General features: G+C 43.0%; 2 protein-coding genes across 4 annotated transcripts; one reads left to right on the top strand and one right to left on the bottom strand.

The window, feature by feature from the left end:
* Nucleotides 1-2,735: 2,735 nt before the first annotated feature.
* On the bottom strand, nt 2,736-10,144 carry LOC117426933 (RING finger and transmembrane domain-containing protein 2-like). 3 transcript variants are annotated; one of them, XM_058994327.1, is made up of 10 exons: nt 9,968-10,144; nt 9,133-9,182; nt 8,412-8,860; nt 8,245-8,321; nt 7,994-8,094; nt 7,000-7,153; nt 4,690-4,839; nt 4,296-4,361; nt 4,053-4,154; nt 2,736-3,565 (listed from the first exon to the last, which is right to left on the bottom strand). In XM_058994327.1, exons 2-10 carry the CDS (start codon nt 9,177-9,179, stop codon nt 3,431-3,433), a joined length of 1,281 nt encoding a protein of 426 aa, XP_058850310.1. In that variant the 5' UTR covers nt 9,180-9,182; nt 9,968-10,144; the 3' UTR covers nt 2,736-3,430. The 3 variants fall into 3 exon arrangements, with proteins under 3 accessions (XP_058850310.1, XP_058850311.1, XP_058850309.1); XM_058994328.1 differs by having other exon boundaries at nt 9,929-9,990; XM_058994326.1 differs by lacking the exon at nt 9,968-10,144 and adding an exon at nt 9,714-9,957.
* Nucleotides 10,145-10,157: 13 nt separating this feature from the next.
* On the top strand, nt 10,158-13,792 carry LOC117428373 (SREBP regulating gene protein). Its single transcript, XM_034047269.3, has 5 exons — nt 10,158-10,777; nt 11,461-11,617; nt 11,966-12,117; nt 12,357-12,470; nt 12,692-13,792. The coding sequence occupies exons 1-5, from the start codon at nt 10,685-10,687 to the stop codon at nt 12,773-12,775; spliced, it is 600 nt and encodes a 199-aa protein (XP_033903160.3). The 5' UTR covers nt 10,158-10,684; the 3' UTR covers nt 12,776-13,792.
* Nucleotides 13,793-15,494: the final 1,702 nt, after the last annotated feature.

Here is a 15,494-nt window from a genome sequence, read left to right as displayed (position 1 = left end):
TGCAATTCCCTTTTTAGTTGCTTAACTTTAATGCGGTAAAGAAATGTATAACATATTTCTTAAAATCATTTGAAGTAAACGTAATTTTTAGTTTTTGTTTTTTGGCTACACACACGTATTGTGGTGGTGTCACATACTCTATTAGTCTTGGATTGTCTTAAATAACATGAGGTGGTGCAAGATTAGCGCTAAGCGGGGTCTGTGAAACATGAGCAGTATTTTAAAATGATTTGATGCAATGTCTAAGTTTTAACGTTTTGTTAATACGTTGTTTTTTCCCCCTATCAAAAAAATGTTTATAATGAATTACTGTAAAAGAGCGGCACATTGTAAACTGGAACATGAGTCAGCGAGACCTCAAATGTAACCCACCTTATCTCTGTTTCATTCATGAATTAGATGCGTGGTACTGTATTACTATTCTGTAAATATGAAACTTGTCAAATTGGAAATGTTAAACGAGTTACCATGAGTAGAAAACATTTTTATAAAAAAAAAAAAAAGTATTAAACAAAAAAAATGTATTTAGAAATATATTATTATTATTATTATTATTATTATTATTATTATTATTATTATTATTATTATTATTATTATTTTAAATGACTGTTTTAGTGTTTCAATGAAAAGAACTGCTACTTAAACCTTTGCGCGCCTCTATTTGAACCCGCTGACCGAGATGTGTTTCGGGTTTGTGTTTTGCTAGATGATGTCTTTGTGGTGCTAATCGAGATCGTCAAAGGGACGGGTGCGATTTCCATGGAGCGCGCTTCAGAAGAACAGTGGAAAGGAAAAACACAGTAAGATTTACACTGGAAAACAAAACGCTCACATGATGCCAGCAAAGCAAAAAAAAAAAAAAAAAAAAAAAGACTTTGATAAGTACATGACTGACTGACTGGAGCTCTCTCTAATAATTTCCGCTGACTTTTGCGCACCTCTGGTACAGGAGCCGTCTTAAAGAATCTGGACACAGCCATGTGCCCACAATGTGCCCCTCAGTCCCGGGACCCCTCTTGTTCTCAAAAGTAACAGGAAGTGTGCTGTAAACGGGAACCTGGAGTATATCAACACTGTCCAGCTGCCCTAACTAATATTACAATATTGCAAAAAATAAAATATATAAAATTGATGCGTAAGAATCCACCAGTATGCAATACACAGGCTACGAGCATAGTGGACTTGAAATATTTGAAATGCATCTGTTATCAAATCATTTGTTATAACTGTTAGATTCTCTCCACAAAAAAAAATCCCCAAACCCAAACCCAAACCCAAAACCCACCTGCTCGAAGCAATGCTAACTTGCCATGTATACTGCAGCCTGTAGGTTTTTTTCAGCAGTTGAACAGAATTAAACCTTGTTCTTAAACGGGGTTTGTTTGGCACTCGTATTTCAAAAGTATCACCTGTTTCCATTAGATTATCACCTACAGCAGGACACAAGAACATTACATCACGACGGGATCTTGAAACACCCTGGCGGGCATGCTGAGATTAAGGGAGGAAAGGGGAAACTATACCAAAAACCGAGGACTCTTCTTTACAACGTAACCTGGATCATAATGCGCAAGTGCAGGAAACCCTACAGTACTGTGCGATGTCACACAGGTGTACAGTACTGTGCGATGTCACACAGGTGTACAGTACTGTGCGATGTCACACAGGTGTACAGTACTGTGCGATGTCACACAGGTGTACAGTACTGTGCGATGTCACACAGGTGTACAGTACTGCGCGATGTCACACAGGTGTACAGTACTGCGCGATGTCACACAGGTGTACAGTACTGCGCGATGTCACACAGGTGTACAGTACTGTGCAATGTCACACAGGTGTACAGTACTGCGCGATGTCACACAGGTGTACAGTACTGCGCGATGTCACACAGGTGTACAGTACTGCGCGATGTCACACAGGTGTACAGTACTGTGCGATGTCACACAGGTGTACAGTACTGCGCGATGTCACACAGGTGTACAGTACTGTCAGGTGTATGGGCAGAGGGAGAAAGAGATTGGAGTTACAGCATGTTCCTACTGTTTACATAAGCTATTAATGTTTTTCAATCGTCATTTATTGTTATTACTGTAAAACTGCGTGCTTTTTAAAATGTTCCCCCCCCCCCCCCCCCCCCCCCCCCCTCACTTGAGATGTTACCGGAGATATTTATAATTATTCTGTGAAAGTCTTTTTGTACAAATCCGGAAAATAAAGTTATTTTCCCCCCACGTTATGCGCTATATTTTAATTTACATTCTGGACTGGTGTATAGAGATTGTTACTGTTTCAGTCTATGCGTGTCCTGGTTTACTTTTTGCACGCCAGTGAAGTGCGTTCTCCTGCTTTGATGGTGAGCACACAGCGCTGTTATCACATTATAGAATGCAAGACACTCATAACGCAACGAAGAATGGGCCAGCCTGCGTAAAGCAATTTACGTTCATTCGTTTTGGATCCCTTGAAACATTCCAGAGCGCTTGTACTTATACTGCATCGGCACAAGGGGGCAGCAATTCACACTGGGCTTAAAATACTAAAGCTTCAAACCAAAAACTGCACCAGAAAAGAGAATTGCAGTTCCTTTATATAAATAAAATAATCCGCAAACAGCAACTGGAACCCCGATACAAGTCTGTACGCTTACAAATGGGCTTTGCAGCACATAACACACTGCAATTAGCATTAGTTAGAAATACCAAACTATAAAACAAAAATACAGACCAGCCAACCAGTTGATTTAAAAAAAAAAGTTTATTTTACAGTCATAATACATAAAAGCACACACAAGCAAAGAAAACAGTTTGATTCCCAATTTCCACATGTTTACACTTAATCCTACAGCAGATGTGTTAAGAGGCAGCTAAAACGAGATGCTGCATACATTAGGTGGAGCAGAACACAGAGCATGGAGTTTGCTGTCATTTTCCTCTCAGAGCTCTACTAATGCCCCACAAGCCCTACCAGAAGGATCGCCATGGTGTCAGTCTTCAGGACCCCTGACTAACATGTGTGTGATAATGGTCTGTCAGTGTTTGAAAAAAGCATTGGAACGCTGGACTATGTATGTGGTCATGATTTTTATTCCATGAGAGTAGCTGTTGATTTACTTCATGCTAGTATTGCACTCAGCTTTCTCCCAGATAAAATGAGATAGTAGTGGTGGGGACCAACCAAGACGTAGCTTCACTATAATAGACAAGCCTTCAGTGCTTTTTCTCTGCCAGGTCACGTGGATTTCCTATTGGCCCGGTGTTGATGGCTGAAGTGTAATGCTGGCTCAAGGGATCATCCGCAGTGTGGCCTCCCTAGCGCCTCAGCATGACAATCATCTGGAAGGGGCTGGGTGGGGTACCTCACAGGGGTCGTCAGGGGTCTGTATGAGAGCGCACGCTGTAGGATTACCCATCCCTGCAGAACTGTCCCGTTCCTAGTAGACCTGGAAGTGTGCCGAGGTGGTGCCATCCTTCCAGTAGCGCAGGGTCTCGATGACAGCCGAGCGACACAGCGGACAGGTCCTCTCACAGTCAAACCACAGGCACACACACTCGTCACAGAACACGTGCTGGATCACAGCCAGGCAAGCGGGGGAAAGACAAGGGAACGTCGCCGTTAGATAACACATTACTGCAGTATTAACAGGATTTGTTCTTTGGCATTATACTGGAGTCCGTTTTGTTGTACCGATTCAAACAGGATTATTTATGCAGTAGTTAGACACTTGAATAAAAAAATATATAATAAAATAACATGACCACAGCAGGTTCATTTAAATTTCCTTTCCACGTGTTAAAGAGAAATGGTAGAAAATGGAACCCTGTAAACTCATAAAGAAATCCCAAAGGTGAACATCTAAAGCACTCTAAAATGAAAATGAAACCAAGATAATGCAGCAGACTCCTGCACTTCTACAAACCTCTGGGGGTGTTGGCTCAGTCTGCACGCCCCCACTCCCTCTGCTCTAGATTATTCCAGTGCCTGCTGCACCTGTTCACTGCAAGCTGTTTGCCTCCTAGCAGCTTCAGTACCAGGTGAGTGAGCGTCATCCCTACCTGGCACATCAGTATCACAGGATCCCTGAACTCCGCCTGGCAGATCGCACACACATCCCCCGCCTCACTGCACTGCTGGCTGCTGGCACGCACACCGCAGCTCTGTCAGGAAACACAGCACACAACGCAGGCTGATCTTTCTTGGCAAACCCCAAAAACATGAAACATGAGTAGGAAGTTGAACATGGCTTACATTTCTAACTAGGGAAACGAGGTACAGTATACCTGCTACAGCAGTCTTACCTGAGAAATGCACAGCATCTTCATAGCTTTTCTTAATGCTCCTACGCGGCCACATACATCAAAGGACTACAGCGAGAAGAAACAAGAGTTGCTCAAAACTGAAAACATACTAGGACACCATTAGCACACTGCACTACAGAACACAATCTTCTCCCTACAGCGTGTTCTTAATAAATACATGAAACTACAAAACTGCTTGCCCCACACACAGTTGCACTCTGGGATACAATTGACTTTTCAGCCGACTGCCCTAGGACTTCCATACTGTGCCCAGTTGATCACAGTGAGTCTGTCTTGGTGGTGCACCTCCTTGATTTCACAGTACAGGATCCACCTTGTGTACCGTACATGAGGCTTACAGAATATACAGTAAAGTACATAAAGCAGCCCTTACCTTGCTCAAGCTGTACAGTATGAGAAGCACCCCCCCAAGAAGGTAGCTGTTCGAGGGGTCTTCCCCCACGATGTACTTGTACCACAGCTGGATTGGAACCAGTGCCCGAAACAGCTGGCTCAGCTCCTCGATCACCAGGTAGAACTTACCCTGGAAAACAGACACAGCAACACCACTATCATTTACACACGTACACAGCTATCTTCCAGCTCTTCATTGGGGACGGGGGCTTGCTAACCTGCTGCCCACTGTCTCGGAAGCTGTGACCTTGACAATGGGCAGCTGAATCTGAATTGAGCTGACCGCTTGACACAACGTTAGCGTATTTAAACCCTGTGTAAAGTGTAGATAAAAATAGATATTGACTTTGCTGCTGATTGATTCTCTGCAGGGGGCCCTGCGGCTCGCTCAGCCAAATGGCTTGGTGCAATTTACCTGACAGGGATTAATCACCTTCCTCGGAGTCATGCCGACAATGAGACAGGGGTGCAGACCTCGAGAAGGCGGCAATTTATCTTCCTATTGTCCCCTGAGCAGCCATTCTGATTTCATCATTGATTTTTAAGGCTAATGCTGGACTTGCGCCAAAAGGGGCGTCCGGGGTGTGAACGGCTGAGCTCGAACAGAAGCTTTCTTGATTGCTATCCCATGCCTACACCCAGGTCCCATTAAATGTATTGCACATGCTGGAGAAGCTTCCACAGGGGAAACTGCTGTAAACTTCCTGTTCCTTGTACTGCTTCCAACTGTGCATGCTTTAAAGTGTGTAGGAGAGCTGGTATTCATCCAGCTAGCGAAGCGCCTGTACCCTTGTGGTTTGAATCTTCAGTTAAGTTCTTGTGGTCCAACCGTAAAAAAAAAAAACTGCCAGGCTATGAGTTCACAATCTGAAAGGCAGCCATCTGAGTTGGTTTCAGCATGCAGTCTCCAATTGGACGACGGTGTGTGTGTGCGTGTGTGTGTGTGTGTGTGCGTGTGTTCAAGTTGACAGCAGGACTGAAGCAGACTGTCCTAATTGCTTTAAACTCCAGTGTCTTTCCCTTGAAGCGGTGACTTCACCCACCTCTCAAGGGAAATGAGATCAGCAGCACCAACAGCCCTCTGCGTGTGTGTCTGTGTGTGTGTCAGTGTGTGTGTGTCAGTGTGTCTGTGTGTCTGTGTGTGTGTCTCTGTGCGTCTCTGTGTGTGTTTGTCTCTGTGTGTATGTGTGTCTGTGTGTGTGTCAGCGTCAGTGTGTGTCTGTGTGTGTGTGTCTCTGTGTGTGTGTCAGCGTCAGTGTGTGTGTGTCTGTGTGTGTGTGTGTGTGTGTCAGTGTCAGAGTGTGTGTGTGTCAGTGTCAGTGTGCGTGTGTGTCTGTGTGTGTGTGTCTGTGTGTGTGTGAGTCAGAGTGTGCGTGTGTCAGTGTGTGTGTGTGTCTCTGTGTGTGTGTGTGTGTGTGTGTCTGTGTGTGTGTCAGCGTCAGTGTGTGTGTGTCTGTGTGTGTGTGTCAGTGTCAGAGTGTGTGTGTGTCAGTGTCAGTGTGTGTGTGTGTGTGTCAGTGTCAGAGTGTGTGTGTGTCAGTGTCAGTGTGTGCGTGTGCGTGTGCATGTGTCTGGGTTTGTTTATCATACATACGGAATCCTCAATGATCTTGCTTTAACAGGCAACAGCGATGAATGCGTGTGGAGAGAATGGAGTCTGTTGAACAGTGGATGATTGTGGCAGGGCAATTAGCCCAGCGCAGGGAAAATGTGTGTTTGTGGCAGGCAGAGAGAGTTAAAATCTCCCTGCCAAACTAAACTGTTAATTATTTTATTGTTTAATTATGACCCGCACCTGGTAATTATTGTAAATTAGTGCCAGGTGCAGGGTTTAAAAAGCGTGCAGCCAGTTTGTTCAGGGCTGCTGTGGGTGAAGAAGCCAGCTTGATAGTGTGCTCAAGTGTATAGAAAGAAAGGCACTGTGTACGGCCTTTTTGTGTGGTTTGTTTAGAAAACTGTGTTTTTGTTTTGTTTTAACAGGTAAACAGCTTGGCTGTCCTGTTTGAGTTAGGTTCCTGTTTATGTTTAGTTAGGGCTCAAAAAGGAGCTTGGTGTTTATTTAGTTTTTGTAAATAAAAGCTCTTGTGTCGGGTCAGTGGTTTTTAAAGGGACAACGAACCCGAGAGTTGCAGTGTGGTTGACATTATCTAAATACTTCCACCTTTTAAATATGAAATTAGGACCAAACCTGTACTTTTCCAGGCAAAAATACATAGCTGTTCAGATCGATTGAATAGACCCCCCCCCCCCCCCCCCCCGATATGCGCTCCAGAGTGAACAGATTCCTTACCCGGGATTTGAAAGCCAGGAGAACTCGAGGCAAGACGAGGACAACGCACTTCAGACTCATCGTGAAGTACTTGAGCACAAAATCAGTGATCCCCACAACCCACATCAAATCAAAGAAATCCACAGCGGCAAGATTGGGATTCACAAAGACCAGGCTAGGAGGAAGAAAACAGACAGCTTGGCTCTTCAGGGGAGTAGATGTGGGGGCTGTAGTTTTACCATGTGTTTCACTGGGAGCATGCACAAAAAGGTATTGAACAGCATGCGATGCAAGAGCTAATGTGAAATAAGCATGGGCGGTGTTACTGTTTACCTTACATGCACAGCAATCCGAGAAAACACAAGATAAAAAGCATTACAAATACATGAATTACTTTTAACAAATGAATGAATACCGTAAATAATTACATAGATAAAAAAAAATAATATGTAAATAAATACAAAAATACTCACGTGGCTAGACAAGCAGAACAGATGCAAAAGTAACCTAAGGAAAATGAAAACAAACAATGCCAAAAAACACACATGCTAAATAAAAAATAAAACACAGACAAGATGCAAGAGGAGAACGAAGAGACGTTTTCGGCAATTCACAGTTGTTTTTCCAGGTTAGTTCTTTCTAGCTTTTCAAAGATAAATTTATTTAAAAAAAAAAGTGAGTATGACCCAAATGAGAAGCTTTGACAGCATACAATATACTTTAAAAATGACAGACTTCAACTACAGACCACTTGGTGAAGACTAAAATGGCTCTTAAACTAATGAAATGAAAGAAAACATAATCCATTTATTTATTTCCCCCTCAACAATAAGCGAGAGTGGTATTAAGTCATCACCAATCTGAACATCCATTAATCTCAGTTTGTATCAGTATTGCCAGCTTGGACTTTGCCCTGACTTTATAATGCAATGAAGTCTCTCAAGCCACCAGTATTAATGAGTCTGGGGCAGCACTGAGCTCAGTGCTATTGCAGTCATCCTCTCTGGTGATCTACCTGTTGTATAGCTCCTCAGAGCTGAAGGTGTAATACAGATAAAAGGTGTTCCCAGCAAGGAAAGCCATGATCCAGAACGAGATCAACACAGATCTCTTTTCCTGTAACAGAGAAAAGAAAACAAACTTCCAATTACTAGCACAAGACTCACCAGTCAACAGTGAGGGCGACACAGACCTTAACTCAATTAAGAGACACATAGACTACACCTCTCTGTGAGCATGGGACTCGCATTCACAATATATACTTGCCCTTAAGGAGACCTGGTGCTTGAGCGTTGAATTCGCGCAGGCAAACGTGCTCGCCATCCCAATACACACCGCAATACCTGTGAGCAAAGGGCCAGAGGGTGTTCAGACAACACATTACATTACCGAGGCATACATGATGACAGCTGCCTGCTGTGGTTGAGGCTCACCCAGTTTGTGCTGGAAGCAGAGCTTGACCAGGAGGATGAGGATGAAGGGGAGGCCCTTCTGGAGCCAGGAGATGACGGCTCGGAGCTCGGACAGGGCTGGGGCGGGCGTGGACGGGTCCTCTGGTCCGTCCTCCCCGTTTCCCTGGCGATCTGGGGTGGCAGCGTGCAGTAGGGAGGAGCGGTGAGGGGGCGGCTGGTGTGGCAGGTAGGGGGCACTGTCTGCCCGGTGAGGGCCCTCCTCTCTGGAGGAAGAGGTCATCTGGATGTAGACCGGAGGGGACCCCATGACCAGACCGGCTGCCTGGAAGGAAGAGGCCGACACATTTCCCGAGGGGAGGCCCACCAGGCCGGAGAAGAGCTGCTGTGTGGAGGGGGATTCTGGCTTGAGACCTTCGAAAACACCTCCTTCATCCAGGCTGGTTTCTGAGCCCACCGTCTGGCTCCTCGTCCTAAATCAGAGGGCCACACTACTAGAAATACAGCTATTTATAAGAACAACAATGTCATTCCAATTGGACACACCTCTTGATTATCCTCAATGTGCTACACATGGCTGCATTGGAGGATTCCCTTTGTAAAAGGGTACTGCAATCTTAGAAAGGTGAGTCGCACCTGCTGTCTACACAAGGAAGTACAAGTGCAGTATTTAAATAATACCAGTAGGACAGACAAGCAGCATGCAATAGACAGACAAGCCAGTAATGTGTGTACAGTACTGTACCTCTCAGGGGGCGCGCCATCAGCGTTGCTACTGTGTCTCCTCTGCATGGTCTGTAAGGTCAAGCAGCAGGAGTTACTGGTGTGGAGTAGTGTTTAATCTGTCATGCACAAAATCAGAACACATTGTTTGGACAAATGAACTGTCTTGCTGTACATGGAAGGCTGGCAGCACAAATGAGATTCTGGCCCATCCCAGAATGGGTTGGGTGAAGCATCTGAGGATTGGAGACTCTTGAAATATGCATACAATTGTAGAATTGTGCAGCTTGAATATGCAAACTGAACAAACAGAACACACGCACGCACACACACACACACACACACACACACACACACACACACATATATATATATACATATATATATATATATTAATACATATTACTAAATAATATTGTAAACTAATGTCAAGCATCCTGAACAACTTTAGAATGGGTTGGGTATACACATTATTCTAGAATTCGTTCAAGTCACACAATGAAAAATACAATAATAACAGCAACAACTGTTCTAGCAGTCCACGATAAAGAATGTCGGGTGAGTCGACTGTGGTAGATATATTAAAATTACAAAAACAATTACCTTAATTATTTTTCTCAAACAGAAGTAGCTATATCTGTGCATTATTAAAATATTTCACCGCATTCCACAATAATGTTACAACTAGCACCACCGTGCATCCAGACGAGAGACTGTGCCTGGTTCTAATATTAATACGAATAAATGCAATTCAAAAAGATATACGCAGTGGAAACGAGGAATGTGTCGTTCATTGTCTTCCCTATCCTATACCTGACCTATGTTATCTCTAGCTCCAAATATCCTCGCAGACTTACAGGATGATGATGCTGCTGCTGCTGCAGCTTCTCACGTGATCAATGCCTTTCTTCCTGCAGAGCTGGTCTGTCAGAAAGCTGCAATCGACACAGCCAATCAGCAGTGAGAAGGAGGACAACCGGATACGCAAGCAACCAATCGGTGTCTGACTCTGAGTGGGACCAATTCCGGGTTGGATAGAGTGTGTTTTTTGTTTTGTTTTTTTCAAAGGGAAGGCGATTGCTGACAAGGGGAATCGTGAAAACAGCGTTTTTTTAGGAGAACAAAAAGAACGAGTAATGTTTGACGATTGATTTTATTTTCTTGTATCAATTCGTTTTTCTCCTAAAAAACTAGACTTGTTTTGTTTTAAAACAAATACGGGGTATGATATTAATATGGCTTGTTTATTGTAAAGCGATGCGGTGGAAATCGTAAATAAGTAAAGCTTTTAATGGGGCACACTGAGTTAGCCTTATAAAAACAACTGGTCAGAAAATATATTCTTCGTCTTACACAGTAGACGTGGGTTGCCTGAATACTGCATGAAGTTCTGATCAATTCATTATGGTTAATTGTAAATATTGCAATTCGTTCTGTAAATAGTGGAAGAACTCATTTAAATTATTATTATTATTATTATTATTATTATTATTATTATTATTATTATTATTATTATTATTAATAGTAAGCAGTTAGTGCTGTTTAGGAAGCCTGTCAAGGTGCAGAACGTCTCCATGGTGTTGCGCAAGCTCCTCAGGAAGCGTTGGGTTCTCGGGGTCGTTTTTGGACTGTCCCTCATTTACTTCCTGACCAGCACCCTCAAGCAGGCAAGTGGATTACCTGTTACACAAAATGGCTATTCGTCCAACATTGGTTCAACTGCAGCATGTGCCCCCTTGTTTAGCAAGAAGAAAAACAGTCAAAGGATGTGTTCCTTGCATGAAACGTATAGCTGGATATCGATTCTCATCGGTCATGAAGTCCAACATGAAAACGTGTCATGCAAAAGTATTTTTAAAGTTTAATGTTCATAGAAGGCGTGACTGATCAGTTATTGTACATGAGAGCTGGCCAGCAGTGCCGTGGTGCCCAACTGAAAAAGGGTTCCTTTGTAACCTCTTGCATGAGGTAGTTGGATATGAAACACAGAGACAGCTGCACTCTAAAACTACTGGCCGGATCTGTGCTTTATAAAGTTTAAAAATACATGTGCATGAAACAAACATGAATGTATTGAGTATTGTATGCTACATATTGTTTAGCCAACTCCTTCGTGACCATTATGGTACCAGTTTCATTTTGTTGTATTCAAAAGGCTGCACCCATGCTTAGTATGGTACTGCTCCCAATTTGAAGTCTTCTGCCTTTAATGTCTACAGGAAAGCAACGCAGGCTGAAAATGTGTGTTTACACAGCAGCAGAGGTCACAGAACGGCCTCCTTCTCTTAGGTCGTAGTATTACGTTGTGGCATGATGAGTACAGAACCCTGTTTTTTGTGATTTCTGGTAGGAGGAGAGGACTGTACGAGACCGGGTCCTTCTGCAAGCCAGGGACCCCGACCACCGCATTGACTGGAAAGTGCACTTTAACTTGGGAAACAGCAGCCGTCAAATCAACCAGTGTAGGAACTCCATCCAGGGCAAGGTTCTCCTCACAGACGAGCTGGGTAAGAATACCACCTGTGATAAAATTAGGGTTCCGAGCCAGAAGGGTGTGAGCCCCACTTGCGATGAAGCTGAGGGTGCATTCCTGTGCCTCTTCAGGACGAGCGTTAGAGAAGAGGTTTTTAATTTCATGTGAAGTCTGTTGCCAGGACCCACAACCTTCTGATGATTCCTTTTGCAAGCCTCTGCCAGAACTCTGGAGACAGGGCTGGATTCGCAGACGCGGAATCTCACTAATCTTGGGGTAGCCAGTAGTCCAAGATCAAGGCTAATCGGAGTGTGAAACCAGCCATGAGCGTCCTGTGAAAACAGTCTTATGTCTGTTTAATCTGTGTGTTGCTGGTCTTCAGGTTTTGTCTGTCAGCGGGAGGATCTGCTGGTGAACGGCTGCTGTAATGTCAATAACCCCAGCACTAGCCAGTACCTCTGCAAGAGCTGCTCGTCCAATGGCTGCTGCGGTGTGTATGAGTACTGCGTTTCCTGCTGTCTGCAGCCAGACAAGGTACTGAAGCATTTGGATTTCCACTGTTAAACTGAGAAAAAGATGCAATGGAAATGTTATTGTGTGTATTGAAGTAAGGGAAAGAGGCAGAAGCACTTGATGGATAATTCTAATTGTCGTTGGGGAGACCTTAAAAGATGTATTCCTCAGGATGGTTGAAGAGCTGTTAGCTGTTTTGAGTTTGTCAATTGTGTTGCGTTGCCTTGGTGCTTATTTTTCTCTTTTGAATCCCCCTTCAGCAACAGCTTCTGGAGCGCTTCCTGAATCGAGCAGCAGAAGGCTTTCAGAATCTCTTCACAGCTGTCAAGGACCATTTTGAATTGTGTCTGGCCAAGTGTAGGACCTCCTCCCAGGTGTGCATCTGCTGGTATAATACTTCATACACAGAAGCCACAAGTCTGTATTCTGAGCAGGAACCTATTTTCAGATGACCAAACTGTATTTAAAGATGACCGCTGTATTTAAAAAAAATAAATAAATAAAAGCTGTTGAGAGATAGTGCACAGATCTGAACTGAATACAATTGCTTTGATTGTAAAGTTTAACTTCATAAGGCTTTATATATTCCCAACAGAGCGTTCAGCATGAGAATACCTACAGAGATCCCATGGCCAAGTACTGCTATGGGGAAAATCCACCAGAACTGCTCCCAATTTAATTCTGAAGTCTTCTGTGAATCAAGGATGGAAAACGTTACGTGTACACGCACAAGGTGTGGGAACTGGTGAAGAGAAGTACCATGTGGGAAAACACAATCTCATCCTCATTTCTTAAATAGCTGTGACTCATCCAGGCAGTATTAACCTGTCCACATGGATCATGAACAATTGCAGCTGGCTCTTCCTGCTTGCCGTTACACTGTCAAAGGTGGGGACTGTACTGTGCACGTCAAGCAAAATAAATATAACTCACCTCAGTAGTACTGCAGCAAAGTGTCTGGTAGACCACCCACTCAACGTAGGGTTCAGAATGTTCCTTCAGAACCTTTTATTCTAAAAATATTAAAAAAAGGTCAGGGAGTTCATTAGTGGAGGCATCCATACATACTGCATGTCACACTTCAGAGTTTTCTAGATTTCTAATGAACAGCTTGCCCAATTGTCATGAGACAGAAATCCAGAGGATGTGGGTGTTTTCGGTTCACAGTAAGGCCTTTTGGACGACAGCCCGATGCAAAGTAATGAAAGAAAAATGTTACAGTTCCCAATTTCATTTTGCCCAAGCCATTCATTTTCTTTGATGCTCATTAATTTGTTGTCTCGCTAGGGGAAGACAATGGACTTGACATCTCTGCACTGGGGAGCATGTCCCATTCAGAGCGCTCCCACAACACCGCCCCTGTGTCTGCTGCTTGTATGTGACGCTTTTCTGCTAAATAGGAAGATTTTATTTGGGTCTTGGATAAGTTTGGCATTGGCAAGGGAAATAATACAAAAGCAATTCATCTTCTTGACTGCAAAAAAAAAACAAATCTGCATTTTAATTAGAAATTAATATAAAGCAGATCATATGTTTATGTGGTGGTGTTTTGTTTCTGATAATTTGATTAATGACTTTATAAAGAGTTTTTTTAATCAGTGAGAAAACTTTCAGCATGTGTGTAGCTGTGTTTTCAGCCTGCATCAAACTGCGTATAATGTAAATCAGGGTATTAAAAGTACAGCAAGGCAACTCATTTATGTATGCGTTGCTGAAGTGAGCGAAGCGAGATCGACTCAAGAAATGAATCAGTAACTTTAAGCACAAGATCGTCAGTAATACTAAAAGAAGCTTACCACAGTTTAACTGTGTTCCTTTTAATACTACTGTCATTTTGGAGAGGGCTTAGTGTCCCTTTGCACTTTCATTCCCTGGCTTCTATAAGAGATTGTCTGCTAAGGTCATGTCTCTCTTCTTGGGTGAGCCACTGCAAAGCCTTACTAATATTGAAACAATACACATATCTGAATGTTCTAGCAGTGAACCACAAGATGTCAGCAAAGCTGCCTTTGAAAGTTCAGAGATCAAACCAAAGTGTTTTTTTTTAATTATTAAGGTGAGCAGATGTAGATATACTGAATAGAAAGAAAGAAAGCTCCAAACACAGTGTCGTTTTTATTTTTTGTTGAGGTTGTGAACCTAGATTTATTTGTTTAAACCTTTGGTGTAAACAGTTGTTTATACTATCTGGTGCATTTTTTCAATGACAGGGTAGACTTCACTTAGTAGTTTATACTGATCTTTATATTTTGGTTTAACAGTATTTCGTTCATTTTAACATACAGTACTGAATTACTGTGGTGCACAATGGATTAAACAATTTAAACATGCACGACCCTCCTAAAATAGCGCATTTTCATTTTAAACGTTTATTAAAACACTATGGGTTTTTTCTTTTATCATTTAAACATTTCACAACCTTAAATTTGGTATAGTGCATATCACCAAAGACTTAATTAACTTAAGAATTAACTTAAAGTATGTACTGCACATACTGTGGCATGCCACCGTTTTCTATAAAGCAGTCATGAAGTTTAAACCTGTAGACGCTCCTTCGGTGAATATCTAGGTCACAGAGAGCACTTTTGTGTGTGTTTTCTGACTTGTGAGAAGGGGCTGCTTGGTTGTATTATTATATTAGAATGTGTGTTGTAATGTTTCATCAAAGACAGTTTTAACAGGGAATTTACAGAAACTGTAATCAAATATGACAAGACCGGCATGGCCAGGATGCTAACAGACTGAAGCTCGGTTCTTGTGGTGTGTAAAAACCCCAAAGAAATGGAATAACCCCCGAGGCAGGAGAGTGACACACAGGCTGTGCCCTGCTGAGAGAGAGAGAGAGGGTGGGGGGGCGGCTACTTTTTCTAAAACCGCGAGGAGATGAAAAGCTTATTTACTCAGAAAGCCGCGCACCTTACCTGAAACAGAAGGGGGTTTCCTGAAAACTGAAAGAAAAACAAAAGAAAAACATCGTCTGTTTGTTCTGCTTATTGAAAACATTTAATTAGAACCTATTTACGGTAATGAAACTGAAGAGAAATTAGCAAGGAAGGAGAGGTGAGAAACTCCCCCGTACACCCACTGCTGTGTGTAATTATTCTGCACTGAGCGCACGTCTACTAGTCAGATAGGATGGGAGGAGAGTGGGGGGGTCTCCCTGAGGTGGAAGAACAGTGAAATCTCGCACTCCTCTCCCACAGCAAGCCCTGTTGATTGTCATCTTTCCTTTCCTTCCCCATGCTGACAAAGCTCCCTTTGACCCATTTTTAGCCCTCCCCCTTAAGGAACCCTGCGTGAGAAGTCAATTCCAGGTTTGTGACCTTATGATAGTCAAGTGCAATTAAAATATATATATTTCAGGTAAAAAAAACCTCAAACTTTCCATTTATGCAAAG

This window comes from Acipenser ruthenus, chromosome 21, assembly GCF_902713425.1.
Source record: "Acipenser ruthenus chromosome 21, fAciRut3.2 maternal haplotype, whole genome shotgun sequence".
NCBI lineage: Eukaryota > Metazoa > Chordata > Actinopteri > Acipenseriformes > Acipenseridae > Acipenser > Acipenser ruthenus.
The sequence above is the reverse complement of the archived record's forward strand: the minus strand, read 5'-3'. Positions and strand labels throughout refer to the sequence as shown.

Excerpts from the sequence above, each read along its gene's own strand:
- LOC117428373 (XM_034047269.3), top strand. The coding sequence starts at position 10,685 with ATGGTGTTGCGCAAGCTCCTCAGGAAGCGTTGGGTTCTCGGGGTCGTT. Across the intron at positions 10,778-11,460 it reads TGACCAGCACCCTCAAGCAG|GAGGAGAGGACTGTACGAGA; the intron begins GCAAGTGGATTA and ends GATTTCTGGTAG. Across the intron at positions 11,618-11,965 it reads TCTCCTCACAGACGAGCTGG|GTTTTGTCTGTCAGCGGGAG; the intron begins GTAAGAATACCA and ends GCTGGTCTTCAG.
- LOC117426933 (XM_058994326.1), bottom strand. The coding sequence starts at position 9,755 with ATGCACAGATATAGCTACTTCTGTTTGAGAAAAATAATTAAG. Across the intron at positions 8,095-8,244 it reads AGCACCAGGTCTCCTTAAGG|GAAAAGAGATCTGTGTTGAT; the intron begins GCAAGTATATAT and ends TCTCTGTTACAG. Across the intron at positions 4,840-6,999 it reads TCCTGGCTTTCAAATCCCGG|GGTAAGTTCTACCTGGTGAT; the intron begins GTAAGGAATCTG and ends TCTGTTTTCCAG.